Raw genomic sequence first — 22975 nt, 5'->3', positions numbered from 1 at the left:
ACTTATTCTATTATTATTTTTTATATTGAAAATAGTGATATGAGATGAAATATTTTACAAGTAAATTCGAGTTTACGTACAAAGGAAAAAAGAATAAATATAAATACGTAAAGTGAAACAATTATAATAAATTATCAAATTACTAATATTTAGTACAATAGAAATTCAATGTGAAAAATAAACTAAATAAAAATATTATCTTTTATTATTATTATTGTTATTAGTATAAATTATTAATAAATTAGTTATTATAGAATTACTGTAACCATTTAAATATTGGTATAAAAAATGCTTTTATAACTTAATTAGATTTGCTTTAAAACATTTACCATTCAAGTCTAAAATTAACTTGGCTCAACAAAAATATTTTTAATGATCTGCCATTTTCGTAAAATACTTTTTAAAAATTTATTTGAATTCCTTTCCTATTTTTACACTAAAAATATTAAAATAGTTGGATTCATTATCGAAGGTTGATTTCTCATTTAACACTTTATGGTTGAACTCTTCGATGATAAAAAAGGATTCTTCTATTAAATGTTGAATGAGAAACTAATGCAAGATAGTGAATTCAACTGTTTGGATATTTTGCAGGACACTAAGAAATTTTTTTGAAATCATTTTTATTTAAAACATTATTTATCCATTCATTATTATAATTTGAGTGTTTAAAAAGTTTTAGTGGAGGTATATGTATAATAAATGAAATTTTACTCTCATTAATTTATAGGTAGAGCAATCTTCCTCTGTAATATATAAACCTGTTGCAATTTCAGAGAAGTTGTTAGTGAAATTCTGAAAATACCTGCCTAATATGCAGCCTTTGGCCTCTCGATTCTTTACACGAAAAGTAATTTTAATTGATTACTGTACTTTTCTTTATTAATTATCTTACCAATTATTCTTTTTCATTAATTCCAGTATTCAATGAAAATCGAAGACTGGTAATTTTAATCGATTCATTTTAAATCACACATTAATGTGTGATTAATTTGAAAAATTTTTTTAATTAATCTCAACACTGACAATCTCAAATTTTGGAAGTGTCTTAATTTAAAACACTTAAAGTATTTTAAAATGATGTCATCCATTTAATTAACACTTCCAAGCGTCCAAAAAGTGACTACAATGTTCATCAAATAGGTAACGTCATTTTAAAACACTTTAAGTGTTTTAAATTAAAACACTGCGATTTGCAGTGAATAGAATAAATTATAATCAGTGTTTAATAAATAAAAAGGATAACTAATCAAGTATATAATGTTAAAAAATTGGAGTCAAACATTCTTACAATGCACACAATAATTACAATTATTATTTTTATTGTTTTGTGGAAAATAATGTAATGTAATGTAGTGATCTTACATTAAATTTCAAACAATTTCTGGAATCAAAATGTATGTTAAATGAATGTATAACAGTCGAGTCACTTCGAATCAACATTACATACGCGTTTGATCCTGTTTATGAAACTACGTAACATCATTGTGTGTTAAATATAGATATATGTTAAGTTGTGCAGACTATAATAATAATCAAATATTTACATACGCATACACCATGTACTTGGGTTTATTACACTTAACTGAATAGCTGTCACTATGGTTATATTGTTATTGTGCGGATTACAATAAACCCTTAATATTACCTGCTTGTAATGGTAAAGTTACATCCCTTTCCAATTTTTATTCAATAAATATTGATAAGCATACATAAATCTTCTCTCACGGTAAAAAAAAATTATACACATATCCTTATATTATTTCTTTTTTTATATTCACAAGATTTGACTTCAAAGTTCAAAGTGTAGAAGCCAAGCAATATTTATTTTAGATTTATTCTCCATAACTGCTTCAAATGAAAAAAAGTAATGCTGAAGAATATTAAATAAATAAATTGTTGTATTTAATAATTAATGAAATAATTAAATTTAAACAATTAAACAATTAAGTTGAATGATAAGTCAGCTGATAATATATTTTTATATTAGATAAATAATTTTTAAAAGTTTTAAAAGACTATGAAAATTTTAGTCTCTGATAAAGATATCAAAATGGAGGTGATTGTGTCTATCTTTCTCTCTGAACTGTGCTATGCCGAATATATTGAGGGGGAAAGTTGTCATCATGGATATCAAGATGGTAACACTTCAACTTCTGTAGGTGCTACAAACTATTACTGAATTTTTTTTTTTAATGTTAGCGTGACCAAAGTTATCAATATCATGTTATTTTAGGATTCGCACATTTTCGCTAACAAGTCTTGATTAACAACTTGAGTATGACTCAATCTGGGATATGTATATACTTAGATTTTATCTTTGATACTAAGTTTTGATGTTGAAGTTAATAACTTATACATTTAAAGCTCATTAACATGGAATTATCTCGTAACTGCGAATCACAACAGCAGCAATGTACTTGCTATTAAATATTAATCATTTATCTATTCTCAATTTAAACGATCATATTAAGTTGACGAAAAAGTATTGATTATCTTAATCTTTATCAATTCATTACCCATTTATGCATTTATGAATATTGATAAGAAAATTTTTATTCAAACTTCAGGTCTTTAGATATGTTTAAGAACAAAATTTTTTCTGCCTCATGTAAGATTGATAAGCAGCTTTATAGTTTGCCATGGATGCAGTTAATATGCCAGATGTTTTATTAATACTGATAACTTTTGGAGTAGTGTAAAAAATGATTATTAAAATTTATTGGATAAATTGTTGATGATTTTGTTGATAGATAAAAAAGCATATTATATGAAATTAATTATTACAAAAAAAAAATAATATCAATTTAAATAAAAATAAACATTAAACCTTGGTGAGAATATAAATAGGATAATCACTAATCAATTTTTCGCATTTTTGTAAAGTGAATGAATTAAACTAAAATCTCTTCGTGAAAATGAATGAAAAATAATTAATAAATTAAGTACTTAAGTCTCTAAGGTTTGGAGTTTTAAGCCCTTGCTAAGATAAATGACGGTTTGCTCATCTTGATTATTAATTTATGATTATTTCATAGTGAATATTTTTATTTGAAAGTTTTTATTTTCATTCAACTACAATGGGTTTCTGATAGAATAGGTGGGGTACAGAGAGAGAAAGCAAAGAGTACATAAAATAAAGGTGAGCGCGGAATTAATTCGAATTCGTCGGTTGATGGTTGCACAACTCGTTGATGCACCCCATTGCGAACTCAGCTAATTAATTCACGATGGGGTTCCCCTCTAACTATATTCCTTACGATGACTCTCGACCCCTAAACATTTGAATGACATAAGAGAATAGACGGTGAGAAAAAATTTTTAAATATTTTCCAGCATTAATGAACGTTTTAGCAAATGAAAAGAAAAATTTTCCATGCATGCTATAAATATATATATGTACATGAGCTCGCGTTATGCATATGCAATTCCAATTTAATCCCATTGAAAAGAATTTTTTTTCTCACAACCAAACATATGCCGCTTCCGTTACACCGAGAGAGATTTTTTTTTTACCTGGATAATCATAACAATAATGATATAAATGAATTAATTGATGAATTTAAATGCGCATGAGAACCCCTTGTCTTGCCGGTATGCTACCTCATACTAAAGAACAATAATCAAGACTATACATGCGTCACGAATTTTATACAAATGGTCCAACGTAAACGGAACACGTGGCACGTGGATTCAAAACTCGTTGGCACCCCGTGACGACAGAGAACTTAAATGAATTGTTTGTATATAATAAGTGCCGCATTGCAAGAACTAGGTATACATTACAAAAGACAAATAGCATTAGAAATAAGGAGAAATGATGAACGTTAAAAAATATAAATATATATATATATATATATATATATCAAGTTGGATGTAGTTTAGCTTATCAAGTCTTTATAGACTTCAAGGGTATATAAGAAATAGAAGAAGAGAAATAGTAAAAAGAAAAGAGGAAGAAGAAGAAGTAAAACTAGTAAAGGGATGAAAGAAGAGTATGATTGTCTCATACGTCCCGCGGCTTTCTTAATTATCATCTGTCTATCTCACGGCATTAAAGAAGAAAAAAGGGAGGGGGTGAGTTGGTGGAAGAAAGTATATAAAGAAGGAAAAACTGGAAGGGAGCCCGGTTTCTCTCGTCGTCGCGCGGCCAGAAAGAGTGCGAGAATATAAAAGAAGGGAGAAAAGAGTAGTGGGGCCGTTTCTTACTCCGCCCAGCATCCAAGATGGCGTTGCCAGCGGCTCCCCTCGTCATTAAAATCAATAATTAAAAAATACAACCGTGGCCACCTTCGGCTTTTCTAGCGCCTCTAACGCTGCATGCTTAGCGATTCAACATATTCACCTAACTTGAGAACCACTGGGGGGTGAAGGGGGTAATGCTCTAGCTTGGTACCACCAGGCTCTGTATACTCATGTCGGCTCGGACGTCAAATAACACACCCTCTAAATTCACATTTACTCCTTTTCGACGAGTTGGGAAAAAAGTTTAAACGACGAAAAGTGGCTGGTTTTCGAGCTCCTGAACACCCGGCGTTTACGCCTATGGTGTCAAGAATAAATATGTCGAAGGTAAATTTTATTGCATGGAATAATTAATGTGTCCCTGGGAAGAAAATGCAGATTAGTCCCAGTGGTTGTGTGTATCCGTACGTATATTCTGAAATAAGGGGTAGCTTATGAAGTAAAGACGACAATTTTTGAGCTCTCTGACCCAAGTGGGACCCAAGCACGCCACACATACATACTTCAAGTGTATATATGAGGGTCTCTATTATGGGACCACCTGAAGGGAATGGTCTTATGCCGTCGTTTAGGTTCGACCCGGAGAGAGACCGGAAGGACTAGGGTACAGGTGCTTGTAAAGGCAGGTGTGTCTTCCTCTTGATCTCAGGTCTATTGAAAATTAGGGCCTGGGTCATACAATATTTTGTTCCCGGTTAGAGAGTTCGTGACTTACAAGCCAGTGGCAATAATAAGCTGGACATGGTAATCTCCAAGATGACACCAAGTGCGTAGAAAAAAAAAATCCACGAGCCGGCAAATAGAAATAAGAGAGCAGGAAGATGGAAAAAAAGAGACTCACGAGATGCTGCTCGAGTGTAAAAACATGAGATGCGAGAGAAGGGGAATAACAAGAGAGGGGGTCCAGTGGGCTGGTACCCCAGGGTTGGAGGTGGCCAAAGAGGTGGGACTCGTGCCATCTCTCTCTCCGCTCCCCTAGCATGATTCTCCACTGGCGGAGGCAGTCACAACGCGACCGCTCGACGTGTCAGCCGGTTATATAGTTTTAGATTATAGTCATTCAACAATCGAGTGTACATTCCTCCAACTTTCCCCCTTGGCCCTGCTAAATAATCCACTATATTTGATAGCAGCACAATGTGACAACGTCGTTCTCCATGCTCGCTCCACTTTTAGCTACTTCATAGTATCGTACTTATGCTGTGATAAACGGGACACTTGTTGTGTGTTCATGAATGTCCACCGAGTAGTGCGTCGAGGTCAGGAGGAGGGACACCGGTCTTCCTACCTCGGGATCATGACGCGCACAAAGGCACGTGGACACTTGCCGGCTTTATGCTCTAACTGCTGCTGTTGTAGATACCACAGCTCTTTTGCTAACTTTCTGCGTGCCAAGCTTTATTATTTTGTTGCATTTTATCACTCTACTTGTGAAATTCTTGATTCCGTTATCTTCAAGTAATTTATACTTTGCTCATTTCATGTGGATAAGTGCATTGTGATATCATTAGTGATACTTCGACAAATATCTCTATTCAATTCCGTATTTAAATCAACTCGGATATATCCAGGTAACTTGTTACTCGCATAATACTTTTGAAAATTTATTGGCTTCATTGTTGTCAATGACTACTTTCTTTGACCTTGTGTATAAGCTTCTAAGGAATGCATGTTTATGATGTGAACTAGTACTTTCTGTACACACAATAAAATGGATCTTTAAGAAATGTTCAATATTCAAATATTTTTAAGAAGGTTTAATCTCTTAATAACTAGCACATTTAAGTATTTCTTTAAATAGTCGTAATAAATTTAATTTGTTGCCTTTAGCATAAGACTTGCCTTCATCTATTTAAAAATATATCATCACTATCTCGTATAATTTATCTTTTCTCCACAATACTCCATTTTTAAGGCTTAAGATATTATTTAAAAATATATATAATTCTTTAAATATAAACTTCAATATTCAATAGACTAATATGTATAAATGATGATAGTTAAAAATATGAATCACTCCAGAAGGATATGTAATAGGACTTATTATTATTCTATCGTTGGTTTGATTGAAAAGACATTGTCAATAATTGATTGCTATTTAATTAATCAACCTCTTTATTGTATTTTCTTACAATGATGTCGTTATGCTTAGGATGACATGAAAGGTGTTGACTTTCTAAATAAATTTACCGACTGAATGCATCTATGAAAGAACCGATTTATTATTAGTTCATTTCATTTGTCTTTTAATCAAATTATTAATACATATAATTATTTTCTTGGTGATTATTATAACTTATTATTAGACTTTATAACTCGTCTAACATGGTGTTATGATACCACATAACATGTAGTACAATTTCATGCCAGCTTTCTAATGATTTAAAAGAATTTTTTGATTGAATTTCTTTAGGAATTGGTTAATTATTTTCATTAGTAGGTGTTTTCTATCTTTATATAATAGCACAAGATGGAATTGTTTTTATTGGGTTCAGAGTGACATAATGATATTGATGATTTGATACGAATTAAAAAAATAATCAGATAATTTTTTTTTTATTTATAAGAAATTTTTTATAAAAATTGTTCGTTTTCACTAATATTTTCAAATTACCAAACTTGAAGACGTGAACCTCTTTAGATGAGACTGGAGTCTTCAAGTCAACAAATTAATTATTTGATTCGAGTATTTGATCAAGAGTTTGTGAGAAGTAGTAAAAGATTCTAATAGCAACTAGAAACTAAAACAATTTACTTGAGATTTATTTATTAATTGTTTTCAGTGGAAAAGGAAGAAAGGAGAATCACACACAATTACTTTTAAATAATTTATCAAATATATTAATATATTTTTTATTTTATACTCAAGTTATAAGTGTTAAAAAATAGAGAAAACGAATATATATAAATTTAACAAATATTTTATTTGCAATAATGTTAATACTATTTTTTTTATTAAAACTATTTAGTGTTTAAATATTGTTTATGAAAGTGTAAGAAGGTTTAATTTTCAAGGAACAATTAATATATTAAAGTTAAAAAAATTAATAGCTAGTGCTCATTCTTTTCAAGAGTCAATTTTATTTGAATTCAATTTTAAAAATTAATAACAATCATGAATATTATTAGTTGGCCAATTTTTTAAATTTAGACACATAAAAGTCTGTGATATATCAACTTAATAAAGTATAAAGTTATGGTTGATTAATCAATAGAAAGTTCATAAAAATATACAGAAAAAGAAAAAAATCATGAATGAATCGATATCAGAAGAAATGTGTTCACCGTTTATTTTTATAAATAACTAAAAAAATTTCTATTCATTTGAGCTATTTCTTAGTTTATTCTAAAATTTTATCTAGTAATGTATTTATTCTTATATTAAAAATTAAATCAATATCTTCTGTTAGAGTAAGAATAAAGTATCTTGAATTATCATCATCATTCAAGAATAATTTTAGAGTAAAAATTACTTTGCTATTTAAAGTAAACCTGGCACTTTATTCAATACAATCTAGAATCAGTATCAAATTTTCCATTGCATAAAAAAAAAAATAATAAACAAAAGAATGTTGGTTTTTGGAGTAAATTTGGCTCCGTTTCGAGTAACTTCATCTTGCGAAAAAGTGACTCTTACTTTTCAATAATATCTCTAGATTACTCCAAATTGTAAAATTATTTTTACTTGAAAATTATTTCTATATTTACATATTCATTTCAAGAGTGATAAAAATATGTTTTATTATTTATTAAAAATTTTAAATATTATCTCAAATAAATTTTAATATTTTTGTCAGTCTAAATGTAAGAGTTGATATAAAAAATCATCTGGAATCCTCTTCAACATTTTAACATGTGCAAAAAAAATAATTTTTCATCACTGAAATTAATATGAAATAATTACCAACAATTTCACTTATATTTAATAAATCCTGAATATTCCTTAAATCGTCATTAGAACAAACTTAAATACTTGTACTAAACATGTTCTACAGCTTTAGCATATACTAAATAAATGGCTTCACTTGTACATCTATTGAAACGGCGACAAAATAACTTTGACCTTGTGACGGGAGTAAAGATGTTGATAATCTGAAAGTTTTAGCGGTTGAGAATATTGCAATCGCGTTATAGTTTGACGTGATTACGTAGGTAGATGCGTGTCACGAGTTTTATCCGTGCATGTAAGACGAGTCATAAGTAAAAGAGGTGGGATAGAGAGGGGTGTTAAGCATGTGAGCAAGTGAGATAGTAAAATGCCGCCCGGTGGCACGGCCAAGCGGCTGAGGGGTTGGTTTTGAAAGCAGTAGAAGGAAGGGTAGTTCGCGGTCCGCGGATGTTGGTCGGGGGAGAGAAGCGGGGGCGGGGTTAAGGAGGCGAGTCGGGTACCACTAGGAGCACCGGTGGGGGGTAGAAAGAAGGAGCTACCGATGAGAAGACTACAGTGGGGGGGAGTATTAGGAGGGGCGCTCAACGTCACGGCGCATTCACTCACCGGCCGTCGACGACGCCGCTGTGCCCCGACACACGCAACTCCACGAGCACGGTCAGTCTTTTCTGTTTATTTTTTTACTTTCCGTTTTTTCCGAAACTAAAACGCGCGTTTCGACGAAACAGTGACACTCTTCTGGGACTAAAATCCATTTGGCTATTGTTGTTATTCATATTTTCTTTACATTTATCTAAAGTTTTGTTCGTGCTAGTTTTGTTTTACCATCAGCAATTAATGAGGAATATTATTGCTACTATTGGGTGAATATTATAATATATTTATTTGAAACAAAACAAATAAAAGATTATTAAATAAAACAGTGATTTTTTATTACTCATTATGTTGTTGAATCATCAGAGTTGTTTAATCATCAAGTGTTTTTATATTTATATATAAACTTGTGAGTGTTTATTGCAAGTGAGTGATGAATAAATTGCTTGGATTATATTTTCATCTCATTTTATAATCAAGTGATATGATTGGACTATTTATTTATCTACTGTCATTTGGATGATGATGATTAGTGAGACAGGTGAATGTGTTAATGCGTGAAAAAAAAATTAATTGTGTAGAGTTTAATTATCAGCACGATCACAGCTCTCTAATGATCAGCTGAGGATTTTGGAGGCGCGAAAATACAACCACGCGTTCAACGTTGACGTCACCGACTTTTCACCAATTAACTTCTATTTAATCGACGTTTATTTATCATTCAAGTTTCGGATTACTCGAGAGATCGTTTCAACTACATGTATGTATTAGTACTCATTGAGTAGTCATTTTATTAATGGAGTATAAAATGAAAAAGATGCAAACACAAGTGATTTGTTTAGAAATATAACATTTAGGAATAAAAGTGAATGTAACTAATTCTAAAATCTGCGAGTGCAATTAATTCGTTTGATCGATCCCGTCGGTCGTGCGGCGAGTCACGAGTTGATAAACGAGAAAAATATATTCGGCTTTCGCGTGCAGAAAAATAGTAGCCCCTCTGTGATTTTATGATTCCTCATGCACTCCCGATCGTTTTCGTCTACGCCAAAAGACAGTGTTATACAAATTTACCATTTATTTTTGCATCAAACGACTCTTTAATCATTTCATTACAATTTCTGTTTGGTTCGAATTTTTTTCGTAATTTCGTTTGACAATAATAAAACAAAAAAGATTCTCCATAATCGGTTTAAAATTATCTACACGTGAATTTTAAATAATACGATGGTTCATAAATAAATAATTACAGTTAAAGTTTTAACAATTATTTATTAAAATTTTTTCAAACTGCTTGTCATATCATCAAATCGATTGTTATGGTTATTCTAAAATTAAATGATAACATAATTAAATTTACTAAATTTATTTTTAGAACTACTGTATTGACTGAAAGAATTGATAAGAATTGTAATAAATAGATGTTAATTGAAAGCAGATCCATTATTAATGCGAGTTTAAATGGAGCTGTTGTTGAACTTGACAGTTATCTCTATACCTTTTAACAAAATTATTTCATCAAAAAATAATTTTGGAAACTCGAGAAAATTTAAAAATAAATAAGTTAAAATGTTTCAGATGAAGAATTAGATATTTATTGCCTCAGTATTTTTTTTTACACAATATGAAAACAAAAATTAATTAAAATAAGTATTAAATAATTTATTGTTAAAATTAACTTTTAAATAAATAGAAAAATTGCCGGTTATTTTTTATCTTTAAAAATAATAAATGGAGCAGTAAAATTTTTATTCACATCCGATAAATTCTCTCGATTGAAAAATAATTATAAGTAATGTTAAAAGATTTATTGAAAATTTCCATGAACATAAATTTTACATTTATCAAGTGACTTTATTCTTTCAAAGTATAGATATTTTGGAGTATATAAATTTGCAATAAATATGAATAATTAAATATAATAAATCTTTTATAAACTTGGCAATAAATTAAATAAAATTTTTCTTAAAAAATTAACATTAATCACTACAAATTAAAAAAAAAATCATGTACGCCTCTTGTTTCTTTTATTACTACAGCGTGTTTTCATTTAAAAATAATTAGAAAAATACTTTGATTCGTAAGAAAAGGAAAAAAAAGTCGTAGAAGTGTTTCAGCAAAGATATCGTTGATTTTTTGTTTTTATTTTCTCATTAAAAAATTTTTTTAAAACATAAAACACGTGTGAGTTTGACAACAAAGTTGTCGAGAGTTTTGAGAGAGCGCACAGTATCGTGTCACGTTTGTCATAGTGCCCCGAGGATTTTCATCGTAATGCATGTGTCGGATAATGATGATCTAAATAAGAGAATAACTGTAAAACCGATGAAAAGCCGTGCAAAGTTGTAGAGCGCGCGCGAGATATTAATATACTAGGGGAGAAATAATTAACGAGAGTTGTGTGAGCGACTGACTACTCACAGTATATCTACATGTCTCTATAATCCAAGTAGTTATTTAAAAGTTATCAAATTTATACGATCATTTTAATCGCGGTTAATTGACAGACTTGGCCCATATACTTTTACATTTTATTAATATTCATGTATCCTCCATAAATAACATCATCATTCAGGTTTTTCATCATTAATTTTTCAGCTCCATCGACTTCAAATTGAAATTTATATTTCATCTATATGAAGAATGGAATTAGAAAATCTTCATTAATATTAATTGAATAAAAATAAAAATAAAATAAAACATGATTTAAATTTAAAAAGGATGAAATATTGAGCAACATTGGAAGTAATATTTAATTTAAAACTCATTAAGATCTCGTTAAAAGGTGTATTTCGGTTATAAAATGTCTCAACATCGTGTGTCAATAACTAGATGTTTTTTTTTTCAAATTGCAGGAACGAAAAAACAGGTTCGAGATTGAACGTTGGATAAGTGGATGGAACATTTAAGAGGCGAGGAATTAAGTAAAAGAGGTGACGAAGGGTCAGACCGTGAGTTGCGTCGGATTACGGGTATTGCAAGGTGGCTTCGACGCGTGTAAAGAGTTCAAAAAGATGTCGAGCACCGCGGAGAGTCCCGACGGTGGCATGGCACTGCAGTCTCATTACTCATTACGATGGAATAACCACCAAACACACATTCTCCAGGCATTTGAGGCACTTCTTCATGCAGAAATATTCGTCGATGTCACTCTTGTGTGCTCGGAGAGCAGTCTTCGGGCTCACAAAGTTGTCCTCAGTGCCTGCAGGTAAATATCTCAACTATTTTCTCGTCTAATTAAGGCAAAATTGCTTTATCTATTAGTCATTATTTTGATACAGTTGCTGTTAAGTAGTGATAATCAAGATGCTGTTACTGATATCATTGTTTAAGTATAGTTGAAGAAAGATTATTTTCAATAATTGATTATCTTATTTAAGTCACTTAAAGAAATTTATTTTAACAAAAAAAATTTTAATACATTACATTAAAGATAACAATTTTCTTAGCATACTTTGATATTAAATACATCTTTCAATTGATTTATTATTAACTTTTAATTGTGCTATTACTCATTCATTCTTTTGTATCATAAACGATAAAACGTTTACAACTGAGTATAAATACTGATTTACTTGGCTGAATGAAATTCTTAATGAAAGTAATTAAATGATTCTTTAATCATTTTTTTTATCAAATTTTATTATGAATTTTAATTAATAATAGATCATTCATTTTACATAACTATCTATGAATTGGATTATCTCAAGTAATAAGAATTAAAATTCTAATTTAATTCACAAGTTTGTCAAATATTACATTTTTCAAATTTTTTCAATGTCAAAAATTATAAAAAAAGATGTATTATGTTCTTATAAATTGTTAAAGTTTGATGTGATATTTAAACTATAAACTTCTGAAATTTTTTAGTTTTGATATTAAACAATGATATTTTAAAGGATGTCCGAACAAAATTGAGTAATTCTACTTGATCCAAAGATAAATGAAACCTTATTTTTCTCTTTACCATTAATAATCCGTAATTTTCAATGCCTTTTCTTTATTCAAATATAACATTTATTAGAACATGGTTCATCAATTATAGTCGCTTGAATTTGATTTAATACAACTTTTTTATATTTGTAAAACATCCTTGAAAAATGTAAATGATCTAATTTAATTCCAATACTCCGCACTCATCCAATTATTCCTTTAATCTTGATCGCCAATCAATTGTTATTAATGCTTTAATCTAAGCAAGTAGACTGGCATTGATAATCATACAGTCTCTTGTCTTTTTTTACATCAGAGGATATTCAAGTGCATTGACCTTCTCTTCCGATACAACCGTTTATTGAATCGTTCCGGAGGAATAACGATGCACAATGATGCTCTGAAAAGTCCTGCATTTTGCGGACTTCTAACTAATCAATTTGTCACAAGGCATTGCTACTTCTTTTACCTTCACTTATTTTCAATGATACTAGACTCACAGTTTTTCTATTTATATCATTTCAGTCCCTTCTTCGAGAGGATATTTGCAGAGCACCCGTGCAAGCATCCGGTGATAGTTCTCAAGGACTTTTCTGGACGAGAAGTGGCTGCCCTCATTGACTTCATGTACCGGGGAGAAGTTCGTGTTGGTCGAGAGGAGCTTCCGGGTTTGATGAGGGCTGCAGAAAGTCTTCAGGTGAGAGGTTTAGCATCATCAGAACCACGTCCCGCTAGTCCACCTGACACGCCGGTGGAAACACCGACGGATCTTCTTCTTGGTGATCGCCTTACACCTGAGGCAACGCGACAAGAAAGTCCTGTAGATGATGACAATGTGTCAGATTCTGCAATAACGCCAACTAGAGATCGAGGGTTTATTCCTCGTGAACATCGTGATAGATTGCCTCATATGAGTCATTTAAATTTTTCCTTACGCGAATTAAGGGAGTCATGTAATTCACCTTTGCCAAGAAGAAAACAAGCAAGACCGAGAAGGAGGTCTGGCGAACTTATACCTCAAGACTTGAGCAAACCTCATCCACCTCCAAGTCCCAGTCCGCCGAGTGGATTGAATTTTGCCAGCAATCAACAACAATCGCAACAGCAACAACGACAAACGTCTCCACCAAATTTCCAGCATCAAATACAACAACCAACATTAAATCACAATCAACGTGAAGATATTGCGGAAAATTTATCTATGAAAAGACCTTCTTCGCCATCTTTACCACCTGTTCAAGGTATTAAGACTGAAAGTGAAGCAGCAAGCAGCCCCAGAGGATCACCTTTAACCGGCACGAGTCTTCATCCTGATAGTTCTATTCAAGATCTTTCAGCAGCGAGTTTACCTGCTATATCAACACTGTCTCTGACTCCTCCCCATCATCATAGTGAGTACCTGACAAGCCTTGGCCAATTGGCGGCACAATGGGCACCGAGTCACCCACAAAGTCAGCTACAGAATCCGTCGCATCATCCACGAGAAGGCAGTCCGCAGAGTCACAATAGAATGCATCCATTTCAACAGCAAGAGTCTGCTCTGACATCTCGCAGATCTGTCGCCGTGTTCCCGATGGACACGGGTGGTGGTCTATTTCCTCACGGCGGTGGACTAGACCGAGGATCATTTTTAGCCGATCTTCATGACAGTTTTAAGCCTGAGGCACTACACGGACTTTTTGGTGGCAATTTAATTCATCCCGCAGTAAAGAAGCAGAAAAAACATCGTGGTGATTCAGATGGACCTAGACGGTGGTCGGATCATACTCGAATGCAAATTACAAGGCCGAAAGGTCAACACAGTGCCCCCAGAGGTGGTCCTCCACGTTCTTGGACAAATGCCGAGTTGACTGAAGCACTTCAGCATGTCTGGAACAAAAAAATGACAACATCACAGGCTAGCAGAATATTTGGTATACCCTACAATAGTCTTTTGATGTATGTAAGAGGCAAGTACGGCAAAAGTCTCAAGTTGGAACAACTTCGGAGGGATTGCACCGGCGCGACGACTGGTGAAGTTATGAATTCTCTTAACAACAATGTCAAGGCAATCCAACCACCTCCACAATTGCCTCATCCTCTGGCGGGACTGACGCATCCTGAAGACGGTAGTTTTCCTCATCATCCACTTCTCAGTGGCAATCTTCCTCAGAGCTTTTTTCCGGACTTTAGTGCGACATTTCCTGTGCCCGTGAATATGGTACATCTTCTTCCACCAAGCGAACAAAAAGCTATTGAACCTCCAACTAATCCTGGAGGGATTTCTGAACGGGGTGGTGGCAGTGTGAGTGCTGGAAGTATTGGTGGTACAGGTGGTGTAAGTGATTTAACGCCATCGAGTAGATCACCTTCACCTGCTAACAATATCCACGAATCAATTCCAACGCAATCTGCACCTGCGTTGCTTCAACAAAACGGGTCGGAATGAGGAACGTGGCTTGACAATTGGGAAGCTGATAAGAGAAGAGTTAATTTATAATAACTAAACGGATTTAGTTGAAAGATTTATTCAAGTATTTAGTAATTATAAATAAATGTTATTAATAACTACTGAATAAATCGTTGAAAAGCACAAGTATTATCAATTGAATGAACCAATTGATTTATTTGGGCATACTTGGTACACATAAATAATTATTACAATCCTACCAGCAATATGTAAATCATAGTTATTAAATAAATTTTTTAGTTAAGATATTTAGATAAATGTAAATAATAAACAGTTGATAGAATGAAAAGAGAACTTGGATTCAATTAAATTAAAAAATGAATTGAATACATCGATCTCTTAACTTTAACATAATAATCTATCAAAAATATATTTGGTTGTCATTATTAAATTGAATTTTTCCGGTTACCTGTTTAAAAGGAATTATTAGCTTGATCAAAATATACACGTTGTTTCTATAACATATCATTTGGTTATAATCACCAAATTTTAGTTGACTTAATTACATATTGATTAAATAGATTAAAAGTTGGTCAGATAACGCACGAGGCGTCATTCCCAATCGGCATTGCGAGAGAACCTATTTTATTTCGTTGCATTTCATCAAAAGTTCAGTGAAGTGCAAAAATTTTAATAAAAAATACAAAAAAATTGAAGATTTTTTTAATAACATTGGTAAGTATCAATAATAACTTGTTGATTTCTCATGATTTATTTCTCGAAAGTGCTTGCTAATTTCAATCTATTTAATTATATTTCATCATTTCTCATTCCATTTTATTATTTTCCTTATGTATGCATATTGTACTCATTGTATACTGTCACATTCATGTCACATTATTCTTTTTATTTCTGTTTCACAATAAATGATATATTAAATTTTAAAACCCTTAGAAAACTTTTTCTTTTACCTCACGAACTTAAAATCCTAACTCCTTGTATTGGTAAACGCTTGAACCTCTAAAGAGCATATGAAAAATATATAATTATGATCAATTAATCGTTTTTTCTCATAGTCAATTGTATCACTTATTAAGACTGCTCATGAAAAAAATAGTATCAGTACGTAAGATATGTCACTTTGTATCTCAATGTCTATTGGTTGAGCTAATTACTTTCATGTATTGTTATGAACATTATTTTCTTAGTTAAACTAAAAACATGTACTGTCATCAACAGATTTTCTAATTATATCTTCATTTCAATAAATTCATACAATTAATGTGAAAATATTCTCGAATCAAATTTCACTTATGTCATTATGAATTGATACTATAGTCATTAAAATCAAGAATTATTTAATCAAACTAATGATCTTTTTGATTCAAATAAGTCTTCAGTCCGCCGGTGATAGTGATTTAGTAACTTTAACCAAATATAAATTGGTCTGAATCAATAAGCTAAGTATTGGTTGATATAAAGAAACTCTTTTCTCGTACGATTATTGTACTAATCCCCTCGGTTCGTGCTAATTTTTCGCGCGAGAATATATTTCTTTTTTTTCATGCATCCCATACCTATGAATTTTTAGTCTTCTTTTCATATTTTCGCTCGTTTCCTTTTCCGTATGACGGAAGAAAAAAATTCTTAACGGCACTCGCTTCTTCTCGCAGTTTATTTCCTTCCATTGAACCCTCACACGAGGTATTTTCTCGTCATTTCTCCAACCGTTTCAAAAGTTCCCTTCCAATTTAACCATTGCACGCTGTAGAGAACGACGCAAAGAGGCGCTTGTTTTTCTTCCGGTTACCACACTTTTCCCTCTTTCTTATAGATTTGGCTTCGACTCGGCGATCCTTCAACGAATCCAAGAGACATTTTCCTCTGATAAAAACTCTTTGACTCGGTGTATCCTTTACGTAAAGTCTCATTCAATTATTTTGAACGCGTGTTACTCTCATACCAACAACTTCAATGCAACTTCCCGATAGACTGATGATGATAATGTAAAAAGTCTTGAATTGTATTGTGGTACATACCTGGATACCTTCATCGAAGTCGTGGTTATTCACAAGGACTCTTTTTCATATAGTCTACCCTGAAGGGTGGAGATTGAGAAAAAAGTTTCTTTGTAACAACCAAGATTTGGTTACAGTTAATAAATTGCATACTTGAATACGGCGAAAATAAAAATTTATTTACTGAAAATAAATGATTCATTTGAGCCGTTTGATTCAGACAAACTTAATGGAAATAAACGATTAATTGATCATAATTACACATTCTTCATACGCAGTAATAGAAAAAATCACGTGACATAAATCAGTATACAATATACAATACATAAGAAACATAATAAAATGTCATGAGAAGTTATGATGTTAAAATATCATTGAATTGATTAAAATTAGCAAGCACATTCTGTCACCACTTTCGAGAAATAAGTCATTAGAAATCAACAAGTTATTATTGATACTTGCTAATAAATATTTCGTACAAATAATTCATACCAATTGACCACCTTTTAATCTATTTAATCAATATGTTATAGCAATAACGTGTATAGATTGATCAAGCTAATAGTTCTTTTTAAACAAAAAACCAGAAAAATTCAGGTACTCTTTTAAATCTATCAACTGTATATTATTTACAGTTATCTAAATCTTTAAATAATGCGTCTGGTAATAAGAGATAATATTAATTTATTTATAATTACTAAGTACTTGGATAAATTTTTCAACTAAATCTGTTTAGTTATTATAACTTAACTCTCCTCTCAGTGTGCAACAATGCAAAATTCTTAAATGTAAATAATATTTTAACGACTCGTTCATTCTTCATCTTATTATTATTAATTCACTGATTAATTGATTGATTGTTTTCTGTTATTTATTTTAGCGAAAAATTATGTGCAAATTATTAACGTTTAATCATTGTTTTGTTAGTATAAATCATTGTTTAAATTTGTAGAGTCGGTAAGAACAAAAGATTATTAAATATTTAATGTTTTTCCAAAGATAATAAGGGCAATTTTTTAGATACAAATTAAGATTTTTTTTATTTCTTTAACTAAAAAATAATTGTAAAAAAAAAAAAAAAGTTTTAAGAATCGATATTAAGAAAAAATGGGGCGATAAGGAATTTTAAATGATTTACCAAAAAAAAGTAAAAAAAAATATTTAGGCAAAGTCGCTGTAAAAAATAAAACAAATAGTAAAAAAAAAAACTAATAAACTCGTATGATCGTAGACACAGTTCGACAAAAAAAAAAAAAAATAATACAAAGTAAATAAATAATAAATAAAAAATTAATAATAAACCAATATTTCAACAACCAGACGGAAGCGCAGGGTAACTAACACATCAGGGATAGCCACAGACAAATCTACGATAGATAATTGATTGAAAAATGACAAAAGCTACATATTAAAAAAGAATTAAAAAAAAAAAAAAAGATTCTTATTAAAAAACAAAAAAAAAGGTAAAAAAGAAATAATTCATAAATCTATAAAATACATACGATTATTTCGTTGAGAATTTGTGACAGGATATTTGAAGGAAGAAACGCGAGTGGTATATAGAGAAATCGAGAAGGGGTGAGAAATGTAAAGAAAAGGAAAAAGGAAGAATATAAGAAAATGAGAGCGGAATATGACGCGCCAGTAGACGAATTATTTCAGAGCGTTATGCGATCGTGAATTCACATAGCAATCGGGATCGAGTGGAATCTATTATTAATGATTAAAATATAATGTAAACGATATGAATTAAAGAAAAATGGTTGGAGTGTATCGGTAAGATAAGAGATTTAAAAATTAAGTGATTTTAGAAAAGGAAAGACTACAGGCTTTTTTTAGCCCACAAATAAAGAAATGAAGCCTGTACAATACAAACTGATATTATTATTATTGATTATTAATTAATTAATTAACGAGATATATACATATAGATATAAATATATATTATTATTATTCTATAAACAGGGTGTTTAAAAAAATTTTATGTCCGCACGTATCAATCTGTACCGATGATTTCCGTCTTCCTTAATTCAAAAAAAAAATAAAAAAGATTTCTGATTATCGTTAATCGATAAGACTAAATTGAAGATGGATATATATCGGTACAGACTTGACGATTGCGGTTAATGACACTTTTTTTTTAAATCCACTCTGTCTGTCGAGAGATTACTTTGCGATGAATGAGAGTGTACGTGTATGTGAGAGGATACGATTGTCTGTAATAAGAGTGAGCGAAATAAGAGAGGAAGAATTAAATAGAGAGAAAGAAAAAAAAATACATAGACACATATGTGATAGGCACCATGTGCGGACTTCAGTATTATTTTGCAGTTAACGAGGGAAAAAGTAACGAGGCGAATGAATCATTAATACGTTAGTTAGACTTAAAAAAAAACTTAATGCCTGTTTCGTTGTTATATGAAATGGAGATAATTGTGAGAGAAAGAAATGATAAAACCCTTAGATAAAAAGTAAAAAAATGAAACAAAGTAAGAGACCAATAATTTCTGGGCGATAAAATATCGGTAAATTCGTGTTTGAAATATTGAATTTAACTTGATCCTTTATATAAAGCGCGAATATCTTTTCACCCTCGTGGCGCCGGACGCACGTCCTTTATAATTAAATAATTGACACGTGTAGGATTGTAAGTAGAAGTGCGATTGATTACTTTATTATTATCCTTATTATTATTATTCTTACTATTATGATTATTATTATTATTATCATTATTATTAATTAATTATTGATCAGTGTGATTATTCTAAGTGATGTAGATCGAAGATTATGAATGACTGACGAGAAAGATTAAAGTGTAAGAGTGTTAAAAAGTGTTAGCAAAAAAAATTTTCGTGCGACCGGGGGCCGAGGTAAAAACGTTGCCCAATTAAAATGAAAACAAATAAACACAGTTTCATTGTTAAAGAATGTGAAGAAAAATTAACAGAAAATAATAGCACATTGCGGACGCACAAGAGATAAAAAAACAAAGAGAGAATAAGAATGAAAGAAGGAAAAGGTTGTATTCGAAACGTTTTTTAAATATAATCCACACACAATAATTATTCCAATGAACCATCTAGACTGATGGTGCAATATATGACTGATTAAAAAAAAAACAAATAATAGCTGCCGGTAATTAGCTACCATATCGTAAATGATTGCTATTGTTAAATCTCGTTGCAACATATCATTACCTCTATCAATCGATATTTGTTATATTATATTTACTTATTCGTTTTATATTTGTTTTGGCGCAATGTTTATTAAGAAGATGTGTTGGATTAATTTTCAACAACAAAAGCTAGTTTTTATTTTAATTTTAAACGAATTATCATAATTAATTATTTGCAATTTATTATTGCATATTAGAGACAGAGAATGAATATTTGTCATTATCATAATTATTTTTAAAAAGTTTTTGTTGATGAAAATTAATACCTCATATCATTCAATCTCATGGCAATATTTTTAAAATGACTTTAAAGGCTGATTGGCGTTGAATGCCTATTTGCAATTATTATTCTAAATAGTGTGCTGCTATATTTAATAGTTATTATATTACAGAATAAACTGCCGGGAAGATTTTATTTTTTAGGTCAACTAAGTTCCTATACATAAACATATGAACAAATGGATTTTAAAATAGTTATGAATGTGACTCCGAAAGAAAATAAGTATTATCTGCTCGTTGATATACAGAATATTTACCGCTGTGCTAATTGATATAATATTTTTTGGTTTAAGTATTTTTTTTAAATGAATTATTCTTATGCATTCACAAATTGTACATATAATAAATGAAACAGAACGGGATGCGCAATTAATTATTTATGCGTAATATTTATATATACAACATATACATATATCTATTTATCTATAATTGCTGGGGATAAAATGAAATTGCAATTAATTGTTTATTCGGATACAACCTTAATTGAAAATCGATTGTGAACTTTACGATTATATTCATCTCTTATTCATTCAATGTTATTAGGAAAAAAATTTTTTATTTAAAAATTTCTCATTAGGATAAAAAGTCTGAGTAAATTCCAGTCTTGTCGATTGAGATTTCGTTGGGTACAAAACTCTAGGGAAGACTCGATGTAGAGATGCCGACTCAGAAGTCTACTACTCTCAGGCTCCCTTGAGAAATTATCTCTCGTCGATTCTTCATCTTGCCGACGTACGATAAAGCCACCAAGACCAAAAGAAGAGACGATAAACCGTAAAGTTCATTTTTCGATCGAGATAAAAGTGAGTCAGTTAAAAAGAAAAAATAGTGTATAAATGCAAAGTGGATAAAGAAATGCATGAACAGATGAAATAGAGTTACTTGCATCGGTTGTGCCGTTAATGTAGTTCCTAAATCGCCCTAGCCTCGTAATAAAAACATAAAAAAAAAGATTTTTTTATGGTATCACGATCATTTTACGGATTGTGACCTGAATGCAACGACAAATAAATGATTTGTACGATAATTAATTAAACAAAAAGCAGATATAAGAATGATTATTTAAATATGAAATAATAATTAAAAAATGGATGATTGAATATAAGGAAAGCCAGCCCATTGCAGAAATATATTATAATACAATATATTTATATTACCAATTACTGTGTACCATAAAACAATTATAATACTTATAATTATATTATACAGAGAACCGCCGCCACCCAGTATATTTTTTACAGGTTTACATTATTGTATTACAGTTTATAATGTTTGATATACATAAACAATAATAATTACAACAGTGATTTTTCGGCCTGAAAATTGTTAATAAAAATAATGAAGGCCACCGTGAGACAATTTTTATCGCGTTTAATGTAACGCGTTAACTACATTTAATAATTAAACAATAAACAATATTTAAATATTAATCAATAAGGGTAAAAGTGCTAATCGAATTTCGACACTGATCATTATATTTCCGCGCCTCAACTTTAACTGCAATTACTCAAATCCCTGACTTTTCAATTGCAAAGCATCAGGGACCAATGATATCTATTTTTGTCACAATATATTTATACAATAATAAGTATTGTAATAATAATTAATAAATGATATATATTATTATAAATAAATAAGTAAATAAATACTTCTTTTTCCCGTTACATCTGCAGTTTGATATGATAATTATTACAAGTAATAATATGATAATAATAAACAAAGTTCTCGAAATTGGTAAGCACTTTTTAGCCCTAATTGATTTTTAAACGATGGATGCTACATACTTGTGATACGTTTTACTGCTTATACTGGTTATAAACTACAGAGACTTCCTAGCTGTTTCTTCTCTTTATTGTATAATGATGTAATACATTTACAGTTAGGGAATTAACGGCGACACTAGTTCACTCACGCACTCATTAATTCACAACGTTTATAAAAAAACAAACGAAGATTTATTGTCGATTTATATTTAATTAATTAACTTTACTACCAATTGCAGTGATTATTGGAAATATTATAATTGTAACATGAGAATGATATGTAAAAAAAAAAATAATAATTAATGTGTCAATTACGAGGCTAGGGACGACGATAGTTTACCTTAATTATGTTTTTTATATAAATTATTATAATTCGTCCTTTATTTCTCCTACTCTTACCCTCTTTCCTTTTATTATAGTTATTATGATCATTATTATTATAATAATTATTATTATTATATTGTAATAAAATTATTAATTGTAAATCACAGATACACACATTTCCCTCGAACCCCTTCCACCCTTGTACTCTTTACCGACCCCCGATTACCATGAGAATTATCTATATTAATCCCAAAATAAACTGTAAATACCAATTGTAAAAAATTTCATGTGTTTATTTATTTAATAATTACCAATACACCTTTTTATTCTATTGCTATAAAACTATTTTATCATTTTTTAAATAAT

At 30.6% G+C, this 22975-nt stretch overlaps 1 protein-coding gene across 4 annotated transcripts in view; it reads left to right on the top strand.

Moving 5' to 3' along the window:
• Positions 1 to 21064, top strand: part of LOC118068356 (protein jim lovell) — an 85548-nt gene extending 64484 nt beyond the window's left edge. For 2 of the 4 annotated variants that reach the window (XM_035085688.1, XM_035085689.1), the window contains 2 exons: positions 11584 to 11936; positions 13187 to 21064. In XM_035085688.1, the coding sequence (XP_034941579.1) occupies positions 11743 to 11936; positions 13187 to 15089 (2097 nt within the window). In that variant the 5' untranslated portion in view covers positions 11584 to 11742 and the 3' untranslated portion in view covers positions 15090 to 21064. Of the gene's footprint in view, positions 1 to 5723; positions 5817 to 9163; positions 9489 to 11583; positions 11937 to 13186 lie in introns of those variants that run through there. The other 2 variants (XM_035085691.1, XM_035085690.1) reach the window with 2 other exon arrangements.
• The last annotated feature ends 1911 nt before the right edge of the window (positions 21065 to 22975 follow it).

Source organism: Chelonus insularis, unplaced genomic scaffold (genome assembly GCF_013357705.1).
Source record: "Chelonus insularis isolate UGA/USDA-ARS -01 unplaced genomic scaffold, ASM1335770v1 contig_3_pilon, whole genome shotgun sequence".
Taxonomy (NCBI): domain Eukaryota; kingdom Metazoa; phylum Arthropoda; class Insecta; order Hymenoptera; family Braconidae; genus Chelonus; species Chelonus insularis.
The sequence above is the reverse complement of the archived record's forward strand: the minus strand, read 5'-3'. Positions and strand labels throughout refer to the sequence as shown.